At 46.7% G+C, this 23,096-nt stretch overlaps 1 protein-coding gene across 1 annotated transcript; it reads right to left on the reverse strand.

Moving 5' to 3' along the window:
• Positions 1-5,516: 5,516 nt before the first annotated feature.
• Positions 5,517-13,829, reverse strand: FGF16 (fibroblast growth factor 16). The gene is made up of 3 exons (XM_060087736.1): positions 13,556-13,829; positions 7,121-7,224; positions 5,517-5,762 (listed from the first exon to the last, which is right to left on the reverse strand). The coding sequence occupies exons 1-3, from the start codon at positions 13,827-13,829 to the stop codon at positions 5,517-5,519; spliced, it is 624 nt and encodes a 207-aa protein (XP_059943719.1).
• Between the last annotated feature and the right edge of the window lie 9,267 nt (positions 13,830-23,096).

Raw genomic sequence — 23,096 nt, forward strand, 5'->3', positions numbered from 1 at the left:
GATTCTGTTGGTTTGCTTCATTAGGTACATTAGACAGTGGAGTTTCCAAGTGGGTACTCTCATTATGTGTTCTTAGTAAGAGGTTGGCATGTGTATGGCATGGCTGTCTCATGTACCACCTTACCTTCTGGTACCTGTCCTTTGCAAAACCCCAGCAGAATCATACATATGGAGAGGGGGTGGAGTGATGCATACGTTCATTCCGAGATATGTCTTCAAATTAATACTGCTACTAATAAATAATGAGCTAAATGTAATAGCGATAGCAAACATTTATTGAGTGCTTACTATGCACCAGGAACTGTGCTAAGCACTTTACACTTTCAATACATTATCTTATTTAGTCTTCACAACAATTGCCCTTGAGGTAGGTTCTGTATTTATTTTCACCTTACAGGTGAAGAACCTGTGGCTTACTACAATTGAGCCACATCACATTCTCGTAGTTTTTTGATCATGCCTAACTCCTTCCTGCCTCTGGACTTTTACATATTCCTGTTCTCTATCCCTGGAAAGCTATTCCTACCCTCCTAGTCACCCTTCAGGTCTCACCGTAAGAATCATTTATTCAGGAAGCCTTCCCCTAATCCCCTTAAAAGGTTATGCCTGCCTTGCTATATACTCTCATAGCACCTTGCACTCTTTCTTTATGGCACGTGTTACAATTTGTAGGTTTACTTGTTTATGTCTGTCTTCCTGACTAGACCATATCAGGAGGAGAGGAACTACACCTGTCTTATTTACTGTTATGTCTCTAAAGATGAAAAAAATGCTCAACAAATACTCGTTGAATTAATGAATTAATTAATGAATTTGTTCAGGGTCAAAGAGGAAGTAAAGGAATCTGGATATAAAACAAGGTTGGTCTGACTTCAGGACCTGAAGAACATGTTATCTGCATGTCTTGTACTACATTGCAACGATAAGGAACAGAGCTGAGCCCATACTTCGTCTGGGAATTGGAAAGAGATTTAGAGGAGCAACAGCCTGTGCTGGGTTGCAAGAGTTGGGTATCTGCAGTTGACATCAGAGCCCTGGTGTAGAGGCCTATTAGAAAGGTCTTCCATTTTCTCTTTTGAGAACAGAGGGAGCTCTATGAATGACAAACTAAATTATGTTCTGTTCCTCCTGCTGAGCAAGGAAGTTAGTTAGATGACTGGCCGTGAATGTGTCTTTCCAAAAGAAAGTGTCCTTCCTCACTGATCCCTTTCTCCCTAACATCCCACATTCCTCCTCAGCAGCTCCTTGTTCATGAAGTGCTGGGAAAAGGCAATGCAGCTCCAACTACTCCAGAGAGAAGGAAAGCAGCAGTCCCCAAAGTTCAGCTGAAGAGTCAGGGAGAGGAAGGCTAAACCCGTGCTCTAGGCAACTTGGACAAAGCCTGTGTGACTCGTGGCCCCACTAGAGCCCTGAGCCTGATGGATTTCTGACTATGTAGCCAGGGATTCAGTGGCTGAGCACCACAGTGACTTGAAGGTAAGATAAACTTGGGTTCTTTTATTATCTTAAGCCTTTGATTAAAGTCCTCTGGGGAGGGAGTCTGCTCTGATGGCTCTGATAAGCTCCTTGTGTCTGGGCCTGGTGGGTTCAGTCTCTGATCGTTTTTTTCAGCATGAACAACATTCAGCTGTGGCAGTGGGGGGTGAAAAGAGGGCTGGAAGGGAGGGGAAGAAGAGTCTTGTTGCCATCAGAACTGCTGTCAGTGTTGGCCCTGGTTTGAGCTTTGTTCAGAACCACTGAGCAGTGAAGCCAGCCCAGCTCTTCCCTCCCCTCACTCCCACCTCCCTGTTGCCAAACTTAGAGCTATCTCTTAGAGGATAGTAGTCAAAGATTTCACACATAAAGTCTATGTCTTTGAGGAAAACAAAACTAAACTAAAACTCTGTCAAGGTTTCACACAGGATAGCAGTGGCCACCAGTTCTTATGCCAGATGTTTTGAGGCTGTGGAAACTCCTAGGGTAGTGGTTCCTAACATGTTGGGGGATCCTCTGAGAACCAATGGAAGATCAAATGTACACACACATAAAAATTTGCATACTGTTTTGGGAGTTCAGGCCCAAAGGGCCCTCCATGGACCATTAAGGACCTCGTGAACCCCAAGTTTGGAAACTCTGGTGTACAGTGTTTTTCTTGGCCTGGAATAGCAGTTGTGTAGCACTCCTAGGTCTTATATCCTCTTTCTCCTAGGACACTGTAGGTGCCCAGGAGAAATCTGGGGGTCCTGTGGAGTATGTAATTAGTAAATAATGTCACCACATTTGGTCACTTTTATTTAGCATTCACCCTGTTCCATCCAAATGATGCAATATCCTTCTCAAGACTTTGTCTAGCCTCTGCTTAAACACTTCCAGTGACAGGGAACTGAGTATCTTTCTTAAGATCCAGCCTAGTTTGTCATTGTGCATATTTAAGTGTACTGGGAAGTTAATAGTTCAGATGATTCTCGTATGTAATGCATTTGCCTTCTCTAGCCCGGCATTTGCGTCATATACATATTTGCTAAAGGTGTCTATGTCTTTGTCCATTCATTCATTTACTCATTCATTCTTTCAACTAACCATTCATTTATTCAGCAACCATTTCCTAAGTGTTTGTTTTGTTCCAGGAACACCCTAAACACTGGGAGGGGATGAAAAAATGAATAGTAAACAGTCTCTGTGCATGTTTTCATTCAAAACCAGAGGTCCAGAGCTTACTACTCTACAATTCCCTCTAGGTTGGCACAAAATCCATTACTTTAGCACTTTGGGGATATGGTGTCAATCAGCTGCTGAGTGCTCTAGTGATACTAGGTCATCCATCTTACATTTTAACTTCCAGAATTTATCTTTTCCCTCTTTTTGACTGTGACAACAGATGCCCACTGACATTTGCTGACAATGTGCCCCATTCATTGTTATCCCTAAAACTCAGTACGAGAGTGCCTCCCCTATGAACCCCTTCTGCATCTTGGGACCCTTCTTCTGTTCTTTTCCCCTCTACTTCTACCCAGAGGAAAAAGGTAAGGCCTGACCCTAGGATTTGGAATCTTTCCCTTTTCATTACATTGGCATTTTCATTATAAATCCTACCCTGTGTAGTATGGTGCTTGTGGCATTGCCAGGCCCATGTCAACTGCCTCACTAGAGTAACACTGGCCCTACTCACAGGGAAGTGCCAGCTTCCTATTGGTTAAAACAGATCTCACTTATCTCACAAGCCCTCAGAAGTTGGGGCTGTGTATCAGAAGTTCTAGGTAGCTGACCATAGAGAATATAGGTAAAATTTTGGTTTTAAAATAAAGGTGTGATGCACATTCAAAATGTGATAAAAAATGTCACACAGCTGATTTTTACCCTCCTCCCAGAGACCTCTAGAGGTGGTGTTTCTTCCCTGTAGCCCAACACAGACATTGCCATCAGCCTCTTGGCTCTCTAAATCCTCCTGTTGGTTCCCCACAGCGGGCATTACCCCTTTCAGGAAACTTTCCCTGCTCACCCCAGCCCTGCGTGATCTCTGCCTTGGTGGTTTCATGGGCAAGTATTCTAATCTGTGATCACATACACTGTGCAACTTAGCACTTTCTATCATACAGTCGTATTTGCTCTTTGATGTGTGTATGCTCATATGTGTGGTTTCTCTGTTGGGTACTTAGATTTGGACGAACTTTTATAGAGTTTTTGGTTTTGATTTTTAAGTGAGCCACTACCTAAGCTATTTGTTTTACCAATCAGTTGGGGAAATAGTGGATGTGACTGAGGAGCACCAGGAGGAACGATCCTAAACCCCAAACCTTCTCCCACCAGTACTTCATGGTGCCTGAGTACTCAATGAGACTTTTATTCCTTTGGTTCTTGTTTCCAGACAGCATTTGCTTTGAAAATGCAAATAACCCTATACTCCCACCTCAGTAAATATCAGTAAAGAGGCCAGGGATTTCAAAGCAAGATATCTCGGAGGCTGCTCTGGAGAAGAGAGAGCTCCAAGAATGCCTTCCCCACTTCAACTAGAGCCACTCTTATTTTGTGGACTGAAGTTATCCTAAAACTTTCTTTATAGACCATTCGGATGCAAAAAGAATTCTTCTTGAAAACCATTCTTTTGGGGCACTAGATTTCAAACTTTATTGTGCATAGGAATCCTCTGGAAGGCTTGTTAACATGCAGATTGTTGGTCCCCACACCCAGTGGTTCTGAATTGGCAGGTCTGGGGTACGACCTGATCTCTTATGTTTCTAACAAGTGCTCAGATGCTGCTGCTGGTGAAGAGACCATATACTCTAAGAACTGTTGCTCTCTAGGAGAAACACTGGCAGAGGAAGGGGCTGAGGGTTTGGAGAGGGAGTGGGAGAACACCTCCAGAAGGGAAGTTGACTGGTTCAAAAAAATTCATTCTCTCTATTGACTGTTGTTTTTTTTTTGAATCCCGTCATCTTCATATGTTAAGTAAGAAGCCACCGATTAGGGTTTCTGACCTTCAGGCTTTGGGCCCTAACCAAATCCCAAAGGAGGGTTTCTCTATGCTTAGTCCTAAGCACAAATGGGTGCTTCCATAAGGGCTGTTGGTCCAGGCCTTCCTGAAGCTTTGATTCACCACTAAATTTAAAGTCATAGAACCAGAAGGAACTTCAGATAGGGCCCCTAGATAATGCTAATATTGTAGATAGTGGGTCACCTAGCCTAGGCAGTGTGATGCCAACATCAAGAGATTCTAATGAGTAGCGAAAGAAGCTAACCAACCTTCTAATCCTAAGTGTACAAATGAATAGAATTAGACAGTAGTTACAATATAAAGACAATTTTATTGCCAATAAAAGCCTTTACTAACTCATTTATCCTGTTTCAGTAGGACCTTATTCTTTCTGATGAAAATCCAGTCATAGCATCTCTCATTAAAAATAAAATTATTTTGAAATAAATAAATATATAAAATAAATAGCATATACATTTCATAAATAGTTTGTCCTTATGCACAGTATCCATGCTTACATTTTAATATCATTTTCTTACAGCCTACCCCATCTCCCACTTCCAATGGCAGGGAAACTGCATGTCAGGACAGATGAGAAATCTGCAGAGCCAGTGCAGGGATGGCTTGCAGCAGGGCTGTAGCCCCAAGGATTTTCTTAATGAGACTTCTCCAAAGCTCTGTAGGTAGCATCTATGGCAGATTCCTTGGTCTTTCATTTACCCACTGTCAAGGTATTTGGGTAGATTGTGGGGCAAGACACCTCTGGCCCTTGGCGGGGGCCCCCATTCTTTCTTGTGCCACCTCAGGGGAAAGAACATGAGTCAAGAAAAAAGTATATACAAGATTCCCTCTAGACCTCCCCCTCCCCCCACATCCCTCCCCAAAATAACCCAACCTTGATATACACTTTGAACAACAAGGGAACAGCTGGGTCGAGTTGAACAGTAAGTGCTTCTCTGTTATCTAAATTGATAGGAAAGAAGATTGAAAAGCTATGAGTATAGTGCTTCCAGAGACAACTGTGGCCCCAGAGTATACAGGTCACAGAGGTCACACTAGGGGTCTGTTACCTATAGCGGAAAAGGTCTCTGGACATGGAGGGCAACTTAGAAGGATCTACTGGCCTGGGTAAAAAGTGAGTGAATTTCTGGTGTCGTTTAGTCCTGTATCCCTCCCGGGGTGAGCCGTCTTTATTCAGGGCCACATAATACTGTCTCTCCGAGTCCGAGTGTTTGTACAAGGTGGAGGCATAGGTGTTGTACCAGTTTTCTTCAAACTGTTCCCGGAAAACACATTCACGTGTGAGTTTCTTCTGTGAGGGTGAGAAAATAAAGCAGAGCCCATTATATGACTATTTCTCCCATCCCAGCTTGCTGGTGGAGAAACTAAAATAGTAATAGCACATTGATATTAGAATATTTCAGTCCTATCTCCCAGTATTACCGAGGCCTCTTCTTTCCAAACAGCACAAAACAGCCCTGTTGGTATCACTTTCACCCTCTTTTGTGAGCCATGCAAAAATGTATCCGGTGATATTTTTTCTGAAGGCAGGAGACTGAAAGAGATGGGCTCACCTGGCACTTTGAGCCTGAGAATTTCTGCTATGGCCTCCCCATGCCCCGCTGGCAACCCTGAGTTTTCTCCCTACTTAGGGCTAATGATGTTCAAATCCACTGAGATTGCAGTCAACCATGTCAACTGACAGGCAAAGGCCTCGGATCTATATAAAGCTCCATGGGAGGTGAGCTGTGATCTCTCCTAATGAAGGGTCTCAGGCCTGTCAGTTGGAAAGCTCAGAAAAGATCTCCTTGAAAAGTTCCTCCAATCTGGCTACTTCAAGCTGGCAGCTCCTGGGTCTCTTGCCTCTGTCCCTTCTCACACTTGATCCAACCACCATACTACTCACTGGGGTTTTGCCGATACTGAGTGCTGGGGACAGGCCTATCTCTTAGGTGTCAGGGAAGAATGTGCTCTGATTTCATGGGGTGCAGGCAGCCAGAAAGTATGCTCTGTGACTCAAAAGCCAAAGCCAGGAGTTGGGATCCTCTGAAAGGGTTAAGATCAGCAAAGTCACCATTCCCCAGCTCTGGGCTGGCTTCCAAAATAGTGAACATACACTGTAGCCAACCCAGTCCTAGCTGGGGACTTTAGGGCTGTCACCAGACCCTGGAACCCTCACTCTTCATTTGTTTGTTTATTTTGTTTGGCCTTTGGGATTCAGCTGAAGCAATCTGGACATCAAGGACTGTGTCGTTAATCTCAGAATCCTCAATCTGAAGGCCAGCTCTACCACTGCCTATTTTTGTGCCAGCCGATTGGCTACTCCTCTGGGTACCCATCACAAATAAGATGTGCTCCTTGGGAGAGTTAATGCCCCAAACCCCTACCATCTACTGACAAACCAGTACAGCTTCCTATTATTATCAGATGAGCTGGCCCTCTAATGGAGAAGGTGAAAGCAAATGTACTACAGAAAAGCTTCTGTTCTGATGGAGGCTGAATGAGTGAAAGTGTTATGTAGCAAGTTCCTGGGCAGTCAAGAACTGACTAGAAGACACTAATCCTTTAAAGTTGACAAAAGTGCTTTCAAGTGCTAGATGAATGTTTTGCCTTACATTGTCCAAACACTTATGGTAACAGCTTCTGAGGACAAAAAAACCTTAAACTTACCGACCCATAGAGTTCTCCTCGCTCGTTCATCCCTAAATACAGGCCAGAGTCCACTCCCCGGATGCTGATCAGCCCCACAGCCAGGCTGATAAACTCCAGAATTCCTAGAGCAAAAAAGTGAATGCCATTTCCATCACTGATATCAAGCTAAGAGGAAACTGTTCAGGTGACATGAGCTACTAGTCCTTTATGCCCAACTGGAGGCCAGCTCTGTGTGCCTTTGGTGAATTACCTGATGAAACCATCTTTTGCAGCAAGAATGGAACCTCAGAGAAGGCACTGAGTCTCTCTGGGCCTCGGCTTGTCCATATGTAAAACGGGGGACACAATCTCTGTCTCTATTCAACACTCTTAGGCATATTATAAGGAAAAGACCATGAGAAGGCTTTGGCTACAGAACCTCCTTAATTACAAGGTACTATGGCTGTTAAATACCACCGTTTCAAGAACTGGGAGGGCAGCTTTCAAAATGAAAGAATGTGGCCAGGTTTCTGTATCTTCCCAAAGTCACTTCCCTCCTCCCCAGAGCACACAGCATTACCTTGCTGTCCTCTAGGCTGAACTTGTTTTGCAGCCTCTTAGCTCCCATGTCCTTAAAGCCACATGAGGCTGTCAACTGCCTGTAACTGACTCTAACAAAGGCCACACAGGCCACTCACCAAGTTTGTTCCTCCAGCCTACGGCAGGAAGCAATACTTGGACTGGTGAGAGCTTTCTCCTCAAAAGTACTCTTGGCCAGTGCAGCCTCAGGCTGACAAGCCTGTCATTCTCCCCTTCCCTCTTGAGGATTTTAAATTTATCTATGGCAAAGAGTTGGCAGGTAGTATTAGACTTGATACTGATGTGAGATGTTGCAGCTTTAAGGGAAAAGGGAAGATATTCAGAAATGTCCCTCTAGCTGACAAAGTTAGAGGTGAGGATTTGAAAAAGTTTTCATTTACCCAGGAGCAGTAGGGGGGAAAAAGAAATTGACTACTAAACTAAGAGGGAAAAAAGAACCAGAACTGAAATCCTGGTGATACTGAAGACTTCACAGTTTTGTTCTAAGATAGCACATCTATTATTTGGATACAGATGTAATGGTCTACCAGATTTCTCTTTGATGTTCTCTAACCATGTTTTTCAACATACAGACCAAAACGTGATACTATTGACTCACACAGGCATCCAAAGGTATGAAATGAGCTCATATCTGGCTGTCTTTCTCATCCAAAAATGTAATTCTTAGGGGTAATAATATTCTATGTAATCTACACAGGGAGTGGGACTGATTCCTTAAAGATCACTTTAAAAAATTAAGTGGGCAATTGTGAAATCAGGTTCAGAACTCCAGTGGGAAGACTCCTGAAGAGCCCCAGTGACTTGGGCTGGTGGGTGGGCATTCAGGTATGGAAGCTTTTAGGGCACACTCGGACCTATTTGGAGAATGTAACGCTCTCCTGCTGCCATTGTATAGAACACTCAGAACGTGGCCTTTGGCCTCTAGCATTGACATCCTCCAAGTTTTAGTCTCAGTCTGGTTGTTACTAACTCTTGTAGTACAAAAAACGAGTTTTGGGAAAGGATATTGACACAAGATGGTAGGAGGGGAAGGGAAAATACCTGGTGCCAAGTAGGGCTTAAGCAGATACTGATTTAGTGGACCAAAACCTTTAGTTACACTGCACAGGGTTCTGATTTTGGTTCTGCCCTGTTTAACATTTTAATAAATGACTTATAAGAGGACATAGGGGGACTGTTTACCCTAGTTCCAGAAGACATACAGCTGAGAAGGCGACAATAAAAATCCAAAGAGATTTCAAGAGAATGGAAAAATGGGCTGACTCCAACAAAATAAGCTTTAATTAGAATAAATGTAAAGTCCTGCACTTTGGTCCCCAAACCAGTTACCCAAGATGTTTTGTGTTTGGGGTTTTGTTGGGGGAGGGTGAGCCTCAGGTACAGTATGAGTTAATCATACTCCTTATTTCATGGCCTATTATCATAATTGGTCTGCGTAAAGGCTTTTTTATTTATCTATCTCTTTTTATTTCCATACGCTTCTCCCCCTCTCCCTCCCCGCCCCTTCAGGCAACCACGTATATTTTCTTGAAAACATGGACTGTTCTTTTGCGTTTTCGTGCATTTTTACTAAATGCAAGTCTGCTCAGCTTTGGAATGGGGAGACATGGCTTAGCAAAACATGCACAACAATGGCGTACAGAATTTGATTGAACAAGGTAACCTCAGTATGGCTGATTCACGGGATTATTAAAAAGCTAATGTGAAACTAGTCATGTAAAAATTAAAAATTGCTAAAAGCTAATGTAAAAAAATAGAAAAAAGAAAAAAAAACTAATGTGATCTAAGGCTGTATTGATCAAGATCTAGTATCTGTCTCAGATCACAATGAGAGTGCCATTTTTAGTTCTACTGTGTTTAAAGAGGGCTATGGAAACACAGGAGGGTGTTCAAAGGAGAGTGGCCAGTATGGCCAGGAAACCAGAAGTCAGGTCATGATTCAGTTCTGGGTGCTAAACTTTGAGGGATACCAACCCGCTGAAGCCTTCGGTTCTTTGCTTAGGCAGCTTACTTCTGAGCTTCTGGGTGCTAAACTTTGAGGGATACCAACCCGCTGAAGCCTTCGGTTCTTTGCTTAGGCAGCTTACTTCTGAGCTTCTGGGTTTTAGTTCCTTCATTCTCTATCTCATGTCTCTGACCACCCTGAGCTCATTAAGTAGCAGAGGGCAGCTTGTGATCTCACCATCCAAAAGCTGGTATGAGAACAAATCATGAAACCCAAGAGGTGTGGCCATTTGAGTCACCACCATTTTTCTCCAGCTCTCTGTTAACCCTGATGCCAAAGGACAGATCATAGAGGAAGTCACTTGGGTTGTGTCCAGGAATGGGGTCTCCAACAGCTGGAATCATCCCTGCCCAGCTGTCTTTGGGCATCATTTCCCTTTGCCAACTTTCCTATTAGCTGGATTCAAACTGTGGGAACCCAGTGGCACATGATGATGGAACAGATATTCCTAAACCTTCTCCTGAATTCCAGCCAGCATGAAGGGAGAGAGAAAACAAGCCATTTTCACATTTTCCCAACTAGAGCTGGAGAGGGGTGTTAACAGCAAAACGTTGAAACAAAGTATTAAGTAGACAAAGTTTGTCCTCAGTACTTTCACCCCCTTCAAAGCCCAGGACCTCCCTCTCCCCTGCCTCATTTGACCTGTCCACCTCAGGTTCTGGCCTGTGTTCGACAGTTTCCAGACCCTTCTCTTCTTACACCTTTTGCCCCATGGCTTCAGAAAACAGAAAACAGATCTGTTCTGGGTCCCACCGCTTCAGAACCTAGCTAGATGACTGGCCTAGTATGTCATTTAATCTGGCTCCATAACTCGCCCGAATACCCTCAGCCATCCTTTCAGCCCTTCAGGGCCAAGACAGTGCTATTTTGGCACCTTGCCAAATAAGAACCATATCGCTCACAAACCAAAGCAGCTGCACGAGCCTGTTCCATCCCACCTGGCGGGAGGCCTCTCTTCCAGTCTGGCTCCCAAGCTCCGCTCTGCCAGCCCACAGGTGCCCCTCAGGAATGTCAGGATCCCTGTGAACCTCATGTAAATGCCACCAGCCAGCCAGGCGGAGATTGAAATACTCCTGGCTACTGATTGCAGAATGGGGGTGGGGTGGGGTGGTGGTGGGGTGGGGAAGGGGGGTAGGGGGAGCCTAGGCTGTGCCAACAGGTTATTATTTGGAGTCGAGGCTGCTCTTGGGCTCAGCCTGACTCATTCTGAACACATGGATTCCAGGGTAATCCTTGGGGGCCCTGCTCTCCAATTACAACAAATAGCTATTTACTTTACATGGCCTTTGGAGAGTACCTCCTCCCCCCAAGCAGAAATCTATAATATTTTATATCTTAAGTCTGGCCTACTTTACCCTGCTGGAATGTTGACTGCTAAAGCACTTATGGAATGTTAAAGTTTCGATTTATTGAATACCCTGGCTGATTAACTGAAATGTGAAGGGAGGAGAGAGTTAGCAAACTCAAACGCCACCTCTTTCTTTGCCAAAAGCTAAACTGAGAAAGAGTAAATGTGTGCTTGCAAGTTGGCAGGGGACGTTACAAAGACACAACTTTGACCAGTTATCATTTCCTTTACAGGAAATACACGGAACTGCCAGGAAGCCAGGGAAGGAGGAAAGGGAAAAGGTGATGCAGAGGTGGTCTCAGTCAGTATGTGTGTGTGTGTGCGCGCGCGGGCGCTTAAGGCAAAACCCAAAATGAAACAGTTAAGCAGCAGTGAAAACACCCCTTCCTCCCGCCAGTTTTATTTCCTTTGGTTTCTCCTTAAACTTAACACCCTTAGCAGACCTGGGAGATGAAAAGAAATCAAGATGTGTCCTTAGGGAGGTAATTAAAGACCACTTATCCCAAGAGCCTATTACTGCTTTATGTTGACCTTGTAGGTTACTGGGCTCAGTTTAGGCACAGAATCAGATGAACACTTGTAGCTGCTGGGAGTCAAGCTCACAGTTTCTCCACCTCTGCCGCCCCCACCTCACATTTCTCCATCATTTCAGAATTTTTATTCTACATCTCAGGAATGAGCTACCCCAATATCTTTAGGCCATTTCTGGGAGTTTTGGGGGGCTCTGAGGCCAGGGTGGGAGTCCCATTCCTTCTGAAAAGGAACAAATGGGGACTGCAAAGTCACTAGTGATGGAAGGGAAAGGAGTTAAGTTAACCCTCCCTCTCCCCTCACCCCACCCCACCTTGTCACCCTTTTGAGGACCTGCTGCAAGTTTATACAGACACCTGCACCCCTCCATTACCCCCACCCCACACACAACCTACTGTACTTCAGCTCTCCAAGTGCATTTTTCCAAGATGACATAGACCTCATTAGGGTTCCTGCTTGCTCCCAGCAAGGAAGACCAGCCCTGGCCCTAAGTTGTTTGCTAGACTTAGCCTTGCCCAGGAACAGGCCTCTGCCCCCCTCCCCATCCAGCCCAGACTTTTTTTTGTGTGTGATACACGGGCCTCTCACTGTTGTGGCCTCTCCCGTTGTGGAGCACAGGCTCCAGACACGCAGGCTCGGCGGCCATGGCTCACGGGCCCAGCCGCTCCGCGGCATGTGGGATCTTCCCGGACCGGGGCACGAACCCGTGTCCCTTGCATCGGCAGGCGGACTCTCAACCACTGCACCACCAGGGAAGCCCCCACCCCAGACTTTTTATGGTGCACTGGGGTGCAGCTCTAGCAAGGCACGGGGAATAGGAGGATAGGGAGGTTTGGGGGAAGTGAGGGAGGATGGGAAAAAGAAGGGAAGAGTATCATGCCTGACGGTAGGCAAAGCCTCTCACTGGCTTAGATGGTGTCTTTGGCCCATAGGGTCCTTGGGAGGAAGTAGAGGGCATTGGGAGATGCGGGGACCCAAGGAAGGGTAGCTGTCACAGCATCAGAATAACAGTTTAGTAGAGGATAGGAAATTGAAACTGAAAATGGCCAAATTATTGAGGAGTGAACACATTTGCTTAGAAACCCAATGATCTCTGTCCCAGGTCAAGGTTTATATTAATTGTGTTCTGTATGTGAGACAGGCAGCTGTGCCCTTTGAACAATCTGCAGAGTGGCAGGCAGAGAAAATCCTGGATGGAGGCTGGGTGTCTTCTGCCCTGGGCCTAGGAGACACCTGTTTTTGGGGGTGGGAGTGGGCCCAGAACGGTTTCCTCACTGAGGCAAGGAGTCCAGAGGTAGCTCTGGCAAAAGCTGCCCCAGGGCTTGTGCCCTTACACAGTGGCCACCGGGAGGCTTTCCTAGTTTCTCTAATACCCAGCTCCCGCCATGCTGTCTGGGTTGGCCCTCAACACGGGCAGAGCAACACAGAGGCAGGCAGGTGTCACGGCTGCCGCGTCCCCGCAGGCCAAAATCGACTTGGACGCGGGCCGTCCACACGCCGTATCCACGGCCCTCGAAGGCTCCAGCTTCAGGTAATCTGCCGCGACAACCCAGCTGCCCTGGAGGCTCAGCCTCACGCTGTAGCCACGGTCCCCGACCTCCTCGGCAGATGCTCCTACCCCTCTCCCAGCTCCACCTGCTTTCCTCGGAAGCGCAGCGTCCAGGTCCCAGAACAATCCCCTAGCCCCCGGGGGAGGGAGGGTGGAGTGGGGAAAGGAGAAGCCGCACCTCAAGGCGCCCCCGCCTCCTCCCGAGAATGTCTGAGGGTGTCAGGCGCCCCGACGCCGCTGCGCGGCTCAAGTCCGCACCGTCGCGTCCCGCCTGCCCCGCGTCCCCGGCGGCCTCCCGCCTCAGAAGGGCTCAGACGGCGCCGAGCCGAGGGGCGGTGGTGGGGGAGGTGGCGGTCCGCGGGCCCCAAGCCGGAGCCTCGAGCCGTCGGCTCCCCAGCGCGGCGTCTGCTCGCCTCCCGTCCCCCCCGGCCGCGTCCTCACCGAAGCGACTGTGGTCGTGGCGGGTGCCGTGCACCGTGCCGTTGGGGAAGATCTCCAGGTGGAAGCCGGTGCGGCAGTAGAGCTGGCGGCGTCGCAGGATCCCCTTCAAGTGGGCGAAGTCGGTGGGCGAGCCGCGCTGCAGCTTCCCTTCGATCTGGCCCAGGCGCTCGTTCAGGAAACCTGGGGAGTCAGCTAAAGGCACGTTCCCCAGAGACGAGGAGAAGCCGTGCAGATCCCAGTCCAAGGAAGCGAAGACCCCCCCCACCTCAGCCATGGCGGGGCGCGCGGGGCCGAGTCCGGGCCGCGGGGCGCGAACTGCCTCTCCCCGCCGCGGGCGCGGGCGACACGGCGGCGCTCGCTTGCTAGCTCGCTCCGCTCTCTGCCGAGCTGCAGTCGACGTCTGTTCTTGTCCAAGGAACTTCTCAGCGGCGGGGAGCGTGGGGCAGCGCGCTCCTGACCTTGCGCTCAGTCAAAGTGCCGCTTCCCCTCCGCATCCATCTCCCCAGGCCTCTCATAGCTGGCTTCGTCGAACTATCAGATGCAAACGGCACTTTATATACATACCCACTCCCCTTACATTGACATATTGGATATTTAAATACAAGCCACACCTCAATGGCATCCCCTCGGAGATTGGTGTGTGGGTTCTTTTTTTTTTTTTTTCCTCCTCGTATCCTTTTGGCTCTTTTTGGGAGAGGGGGGTGGAGTGGGAGAGAGCGAGCGAGTTTCACTCCCTCTTTTATTATGAAAAAATGGCAGGAAAAAGCTACACATTGCAGTGAGGCATAACTGCTTTTGGCAGGTTTTTCTGAAACTGCTGATGAAATAACGGAGCCCAGTGCGTGGAGGCTGCTGGCGTCCACTGCCACTCAGGCCTGTTGCGTGGAGGTCTGCCTGTTGCGCTGGGGCAGCACCCACCTCCCACGCGGCCTCCGGCTGCTCGCCTTTGGAAAGTGGCGTGAGACCCGGGCTGGGGGGTTCACGAGTTCGTGAGCCTCTCTTGTTCCCCGGCCGGTCGGAGGCTGCAGAAGGGGCGCCTGGCCTGGGTCAGTGGCTCCCTGGTTTCTTTGTTCTGTTGCCCCCTAGTCCCACTCCCCACCTGTAGGTCGGCAGGGGGCTGAGGAAGTGAAGAATCCGGAAACGCATGCAGTTGCAAAATGAGGGATTGGGGGTGTTGGTGGTTCCTGTAGGCACCCAGGCTGGGGGGCTTAAGGGGCCTGGGAGGAGCGGGAAGCCCCACGGAGGAAAGAAGGCATTTTTTTTTAAAGGGACGTTACAGCTTAGGAAAAGGAGGGGGGAGTAAGAAATAGAAAGCGATCTTTTTGAAAAATGATCTCCTCTGGCTTTCTGGGCGCGCTTTTACAAGGCTCTCGAGAGCAAGCTTGATGAGAGACCATTGGAAGTCTGGTGGGGGTTTTCCCCCACCTCTTTTCTTGTTGGAAACAGGTGTTTCCTCGCTCTGTCCTGTGCCCTACTCGGAGATATTCTATCAGGAAGAGCGGCAGTTGGGGCGGGAACTGGAGGCAGCCAGGGCAACGGGCAGCGTTGAGAAGACCTGGGGAGCAGGTGCCCGGCCTGCCCCGCGCCCCGCGCCCCTACCCGGCACCAGAACCCTGGGGACCCTCTCAGGGCCTCGCGCTCAGCGTCCTGCTCGCCTGCCTATTAAACTGCGTTGTCTGCAGTTCGCACCCGCATGGGGGCTCTGGCTACCTTCCCTGGCTCCGGCTCCATCAGGAGAAACTGAAAGAGCGAGCACCCCATCCCCGCCACTCCTTTGCAGCGCCTCCTGCTGGAGAACCTGTGTCTCGCGGCGAGTTGGAATTCAGTCTCCAGGAGAGGAGAAAACCGACTCAGCTCAATTCAGTTAGTGCAATTTGAGGTCCTGCTCCTCGGCTCACACGGGCACCCTGTGCTCAGTCTCCAGAACTGTAGCAATTCTTGGTTTGGAACATCGTGGCTTGGTTCTGGTGTGCCACCGTAGCTCAGACAGAACCTCCAGAGCCAAGCACAAGGTCTGGCACGTGGTAGGTGCTCAGAAATCATCTTCTGGTGTGCACCCAGTAGTGGGGAACACAGATGCAAGTAATCTTCTGACTCTACAGGACACAGAAATGCAAAAGATGGCGTCTGTATTGGAGTATTTACGGATGAAATGGCAGGCTATCAACAATTTGCTTTAAAATAATCCAGAGTGAGAAAGCAGGAGGAATGGAGGTTTAGATGAGATAATAACATTGTTCATGTTACTAATTATTGAAGCTGGGTGATGGGTACATGGGTGTTCATTATATATGTCCTCTAATCTCTCTATAAACACACAAACGTGAAATTTCCATAATAAAAGCTTTAACAAATGGGACCGACATGAAACAACAAAGAAATCCTTCTTTCCTTCTTCATTCTTCCCTTCAAAGAGTTTGTGGATTTAGTGAGGAGGTGGGGAAGGTGGTGCAGAGGTTAAGCTAAGTGTATAAATAACTAGAATACAGGCAGTTTAAGGTGCACAGTACTGTGTGGATTCAGAAAGCACAGAGAAGGCTGATCTGGGGGTTTAGAGCCGGGTTCTTGACCAAACTGGCCTTTGTGATGGATGGGCCTTGAAGGGAAGATGGGGAAGATCTTGCAAATTCAGATGGGCCACTTCCACGGAGGGGAAAATAGTAATGAAGCAAGTGGAAAAATTTTAATTGGTAAAGACTAATTCCTGGGGGTTTTGGTGAATGTCAAATGAAATAATGTTGATGAAACTGCTTTGAGAAGTATGTGATGTGAAGGAGTTAGATGTCTCTATTATATAAATCACACATTGATAACGGTCAAAGCCCATTTCTTCAACAGTCACTTCAGGGAATTTCTACATTCTTTGTCCCCCAATATTCCCAAAGTCACCAACTGCAGTTGAGTATCTGGAGTCCTACTTGTCCAAATGTCAGAGACATAAGCATTCCATTGCCCTTCTTGGGTTCTTTTTTTTTCATTTTTTAAAACATCTTTATTGGAGTACAATTGCTTTACAATGGTGTGTCAGGTTCTGCTTTATAACAAAGTGAATCAGCTATACATATACACATATCCCCATATCTCCTCCCTCTTGCGTCTCCCTCTTTTGAGATTAAGCTGACTGATAATTTTGTTTAAGTAATGTTTCCATGAAGTATCCCAGTTGACAGAGTTCATGAAAGTTATTTAATTTCCACAACCTTGTGGAGTAGGCGGTACCATTATCCCTATTTTAGAGGTGAAGTTAAGTGACTAGCACAGAATCATATGGCTAATAAGGAGCAGAGTCATCATTTAATCTCAGATCCACTGGGGGCAATTTACTCTCAATTTATGGGCCTTGGGATTAGGCAAAGATTGGCATGTGAAAGACAGTGAGATTTCAGAATATTTTTGTTTATCGAATATCCTCAGCAGGACACAACCTCAGGGCAGCATTGTGCTGGATGTGTGGGATGAGAGGAAAATGTACATAAAAAAAGAAGCGACCCTCTCTGGATTCAGGATGTCACTTGTAAAGTGAAGATAACTGTACCCCTTCACAGTGGTATTACGAAGATGAAATAAAATAACTGATGGAAGGGCTTCCCTGGTGGTGCAGTGGTTGAGAGCCCGCCTGCCGATGCAGGGGACACAGGTTCGTGCCCCGGTCTGGGAAGATCCCACATGCCACGGAGCGGCTGGGCCCGTGAGCCATGGCCGCTGAGCCTGCGCGTCCCGGAGCCTGTGCTCCGCAATGGGAGAGGCCACAACAGTGAGAGGCCCGCATACTGCAAAAAAAAAAAAAAAAAAAAAAAGAAAAAACTGATGGAAAGTGCCCAGCATTCTGTCCAGCACACAGAAGATAACTCAACACTTCTGAGGTTCCGTCCTCTTTTCCCAATATCTCACAGGGCTAATGTGAAAAATTAAGCAACCTATGTGGAAAGGACATGGAAAAATAAAACTCCATTTAAAAAATGGGAGTTCTGGGCTTCCCTGGTGGCACAGTGGTTGAGAGTCCGCCTGCCGATGCAGGGGACATGGGTTCGTGCCTCAGTCCGGGAGGATCCCACATGCCACGGAGCGGCTGGGCCCGTGAGCCATGGCCGCTGAGCCTGCACGTCCGGAGCCTATGCTCCACAACGGGAGAGGCCACGACAGTGAGAGGCCCGCATACTGCAAAAAAAAAAAAAAAAAGGGAGTTCTGACTCAGGCTGTAAGTGACCAGAGGCTGAGGGCAGCCTGCTGGGATCTGTTCCTTGAGGAAGGAGATGGTGAAGCTAATACTTCTGATGCTCACCTCCCTCTCCCCCTGCCCCAACATACACCTCGGAGAGGGGAAAAGATGTCTGGAACTGTTGCTCTGCCCGGTTCTTCATTTGCCCAACAGCTTATAAATGTTTTTGCCTTCCTAATACATTTTCCCTGATAATGGGCAGCAGGAGCTGTACTGCTTGGCAAATCCAGCAGGGAGTGCAGTTAACTCCATCACTTGCTCCAGTTTATTTAGTACTTACTTTGGGTTAAGCATTGCCCTGGGCGCTTTACGTGCATTATCTCCCTAAACTCCCTAAGGAAGAGTTTTGTTTTGTTTTTTGTTTTTTGGCCACACCATGCAGCTTGTGGGACCTTAGTTCCCCAAGGGATTGAACCCGGGCCCTCGGCAGTGAAAGCGTGGAGTCCTAACCACTGGACCACCAGGGAATTCTCTAATGCAGCGGTCCCTAACATTTTTGGCACCAGGGACCGGTTTTGTGGAAGACAATTTTTCCACGGACCAGGCGGGGGTGGGGAGAGATGGTTTCAGGATGATTCAAGCACATTACATTTATTGTGCACTTTATTTTTATTATTATTATTACACTGTAATATATACTGAAATAATTATACAACTCACCATAATGCAGAATCAGTGGGAGCCCTGAGCTTGTTTTCCTGCAACTAGACGGTCCCATCTGGGGGTGATGGGAGAAAGTGACACCCGAGGTGTGTTGCTTATGTCCAGTCTCTTCCGTGATCTCGTTTTGGTTGCTGTCACTGCAGAAAAGCCTGCTTCACAAAGATAGGATGCTGGAAATGGAAGCAGGCTTTTCACTGCTTTTGCGGCAATCTCGGAATATTCCACCTTGACTTTAATCCAGAATGTATGGAGAATTGAAGTTGCCTCAAACATACTTTTAAGGCCACCGTCATTTGCGATCTCAAGCAGTTGACCCTCTTCTAGCACGGGCAAAGTCGATTCACCTGGCTTGTTCACAAATGGGTCATAGACCCATTCCTCCCCAGTTTGGGGGTCTTTTGCAGTTGGGAAGTAATGCTCAAACTCTTTTGAAAGCTGAGATAGGTGATCATGCACCAGCTGGGAGAAAGAAGGCCCTGGCTCTGTCTCTTTCAAAATCTTTGCTCATGTTTGAAACATGTCAGAAATCCCAGTGTTCACTTGTTGCCCCCATAATTCCAGTTTGGCTTGGAATGCAGCCACTTTATCTGCCGACTTGAACACAGTTGTCGTTCTCCCCTGAAGTGACAGATTGAGTTCGTTGAGCAGATTGAATATGTCACACAAGTAAGCAAATTTTGCGACCCATTCTGTGTCACTGAAATGTGCTGCCAGTGGTGACTGTTTTTCTAAAAGAAATCTCTGGAGCAGCTCTCATAACTCAAAAGCTCTGGCCAGTGATCCACCTTTAGAAAGCCATCCCACTTCCGTGTATAAAAGAAGACGTGTGTGCTCTGCGTCCATCTCCTCACAGAGCTGCACGAACAGACGTGAGTTAAGGGCCTGTACTTTAATATGGTTGATAATTTTAATCACATCCTGCAAAACGTTGTTAAGTTCAGGTGACATTTTCCGGCTAGCCAGCATTTCTCTATGGATGACACAGTGCGTAGACTCATGTTCAGAAGAGACCTCTTTGACCTGAGTAGTGAAACCAGAGAGCCGTCCAGTCATGGCAGCCACTCCGTCCGTGCGTATACTGACACAAAATGACCAATTCAGTTTTCCTGATATGTAATCATTCAAAGACTTGAATAGGTCTCCAGCTGTGGTGTTGGTGGGCAACAAAAGTGCACATAACATATCCTCATGCACATCCTCCTGAAAAATATATCACACGAACAAGCATTGTTGCCTTGTTGTCAACATTAGTAGACTAGTCAAACTGGATTGTGTACCACGGTGAGTCATTAATCCTCTCTAACAGTTGTGCCTCAATATCCTCTGCTATTTCATCAAGTCATCTCGTTATGGTGCTAGCCGAAAGAGGACCACGTGCCACCTCTCCTAAAAGTTCACGACAGATGTCCTTAGCAGCAGGCAGGATCAACTCTTTGCCAGTAGTAAAGGACTTCTTAGCTTTAGCAATGTGGTTAGCCACTAAGAATGATGCTTTCAGTGCAGATACATTTGATGAAGTGGCGGCCTTCAATAATTGCTTCTGAAAAAAAAAAAATTGCTTCTGTTCTTCGTGTTTTTTCTTTGGAAAAACTCCAAAGGCTTGTCTTTTAATGCAGGGTTCTTTGTCTCCATGTGGCGAAGCAGTTATGAAGGTTTCACGGCTTTGTTGGATAGCCGGTCGCCACACATTATACAAAGTGGGCTTGGAGAATGTGAATCACCTGTTGCAATGGACCCGTAATTTAAGTAGGACTCTTGGTATTTTCTTTTAAATGCAGCTTTCCTTTTGTTGGCAGTCTTAGAGTCTTCTGCTGTCTCATCATTTGGTCTTTCCCCCTTTTCAAAGAAGCTCTCCAGCGATGTCTATTTTTTACTCATTTTGGCTAGGGTTAGCTTGTGGGCTTACCAAGACTGTGACTGAGACAAGCGTGCAGTGCGGGAAAGAAGCGTGGACGGAAGTGGTAAATAAAATAATGGGCGGGCCACGTGCGGACTAAATTTCTTTTTTTAAACAGCTTTATTGGCGTATAATTGCTTTACAATGCTGTGTTAGTTTCTGCTCTATAACAAAGTGAATCAGCTATACATATACATATATCCCCGTATCTCCTCCCTCTTGCATCTCCCTCCCACTTCGCTATCCCACCCCTCTAGGTGGTCACAAACCACAGAGCTGATATCCCTGTGCTATGCGGCTGCTTCCCACTAGCTATCTATTTTACATTTGGTAGTGTACATATGTCCATGCTACTCTCTCACTTCGTCCCAGCTTACCCTTCCCCCTCCCCGGGTCCTCAAGTCCATTCTCTATGTCTGTGTCTTTATTCCTGTCCTGCCCCTAGGTTCATTAGAACAATTTTTTTTTAGATTCCATATATATGTGTTAGCATAAGGTATTTATTTTTCTCTTTCTGACTTACTTCACTCTGTATGATAGACTCTAGGTCCATCCACCTCACTACAGATAACTCAATTTCGTTTCTTTTTCTGGCTGAGTAACATTCCATTGTATATATGTGCCACATCTTCTTTATCCATCCATCTGTCGAAGGACACTTAGGTTGCTCCCATGTCCTGGCTATTGTAAATAGTGCTGCAGTGAATATTGTGGTACATGACTCTTTTTCAATTATGGTTTTCTCAGGGTATATGCCCAGTAGTGGGATTGCTGGGTCATATGGTCGTTCTACTTTTAGTTTTTTACGGAACCTCCATACTGTTCTCCATAGTGGCTGTATCAATTTACATTCCCACCAACAGTGCAAGAGGGTTCCTTTTCTCCACACCCTCTCCAGCATTTATTGTTTCTAGTTTTTTTGATGATGGCCCTTCTGACCGGTGTGAGGTGATACCTCATTTAATTTTGATTTGCATTTCTCTAATGATTAGTGTTGTTGAGCATCCTTTCATGTGTTTGTTGGCAATCTGTATATCTTCTTTGGAGAAATGTCTGTTTAGGTCTTCTGCCCATTTTTGGATTGGGTTGTGTTTTTTTTTGATATTGAGCTGCATGAGCTGCTTGCAAATTTTGGAGATTAGTCCTTTGTCAGTTGCTTCATTTGCAAATATTTTCTCCCATTCGGAGGGTTGTCTTTACATCTTGTTTATGGTTTCCTTTGTTGTGCACAAGCTTTTAAGTTTCATTAGGTCCCATTTGTTTATTTTTGTTTTTATTTCCATTTCTCTAGGAGGTGGTTCAAAAAGGATCTTGCTGTGATTTATGTCAAAGAGCGTTCTGCCTATGTTTTCCTGTAAGAGTTTTATAGTATCCAACCTTACATTTAGGTGTTTAATCCATTTTGAGTTTACTTTTGTGTATGGTGTTAGGAAGTGTTCTAATTTCATTCTTTTACACGTAGCTGGCACTGACTAAATTAAGTGTCGGCTTCTGACTTAAAGCCTGCCGCCAGATGCAGCTGTATAATTGAAGTACATCAACTCACTTGCCACTATAAATGCTGCCACCAGATGCAGCTTAATTGTCACTTGCTACTCACTGATAGGGTTTTGATATGAGTCTGCAAGCAATTGATTTATTATGGTCTCTGTGCGGTCAAACCTCTCTGCTAATGATAATCTGTATCTGCAGATGCTGCCCAGAGCTAGCATCACTGCCTCAGCTCCACCTCAGATCATCAGGCATTAGATTTCCATAAGGAGCACGCAACCTAGATCCCTCGCGTGTGCAGTTCACAGTAGGGTCCACGCTCCTATGAGAGTCTAATGCTGCCACTACTCAGACAGGAGGTGGAGCTCAGGTGGTAATGCGAGTGATGGGGAGCCGCTGTAAATACAGATGAAGTTTCACTCACTCGCCCGCCGCTCACCTCCTGCTGTGCGGCCCAGTTCTTAACGGGCCATGGACCAGTACCAGTTGGGGACTCCTGCTCTAAGCAGTAGTTTTCTTCCCATTTTGCAAACGAGGAAACTGAGGCCCAGAGATATTCAATAACTAGTAGCAGAGGTAGGACCTCTGATCTTAAGGGATAAATCTTTGATCTTAAGTTCGAACCTAACCACAACACTACAGTGCCTCAATCTATTTATTTCAAAAAGAATTTGTATTTCTCCTTTGTCTTTTGTTCCTGTCTCCCCTCTCCTGCTTTCCTTGTAGGCAGCAGTATAATGCAGCAGTTGCACATTCCATCTCTGGTGTCAGACCACCTGGGTTCAAATCCCAGCTTAAAGCCATTCTAGGTGTTGGAGCCTCAGTTTCCTCTTGTGTACAATGCAGATGGTGATGGTTCTCATAACCTCATAGAGGTGCTATGAGGTTTAAGTGAAATAATACACAGAATATACTTAAAACTGTGCCTGGCACATATTAAGTGGTCATTGTTCTTAATATTATTTACATCCTATCTGGCCCCAGTCATATTTCCTCCCCAGGTTCCCTCAAACTATGCTCATATTTTCCTAAGGGAGAAATGAACTGGATGAGAACACTGGCTTAGTCACCCCAAAGCAATCAATTCCAATCCTATTACCCTTTCTGTGTGATATTGGGCCAGTCTTGTTCTCTCTGGGTTTTAGAAGGTCTGTCTCAGAAATGGGGTCACCAAACTGTCACCTCTGTGTGGGCAAGCAGGTAGTGAGGGAGTGGAAGTCTCAGAAAAACAGGAAATTGCTCACCTGTAGAGTTTCATTTATTGAGCATCC

This window comes from Mesoplodon densirostris, chromosome X (assembly GCF_025265405.1).
Source record: "Mesoplodon densirostris isolate mMesDen1 chromosome X, mMesDen1 primary haplotype, whole genome shotgun sequence".
In the NCBI taxonomy this organism is placed as follows: Eukaryota; Metazoa; Chordata; class Mammalia; order Artiodactyla; family Ziphiidae; genus Mesoplodon; species Mesoplodon densirostris.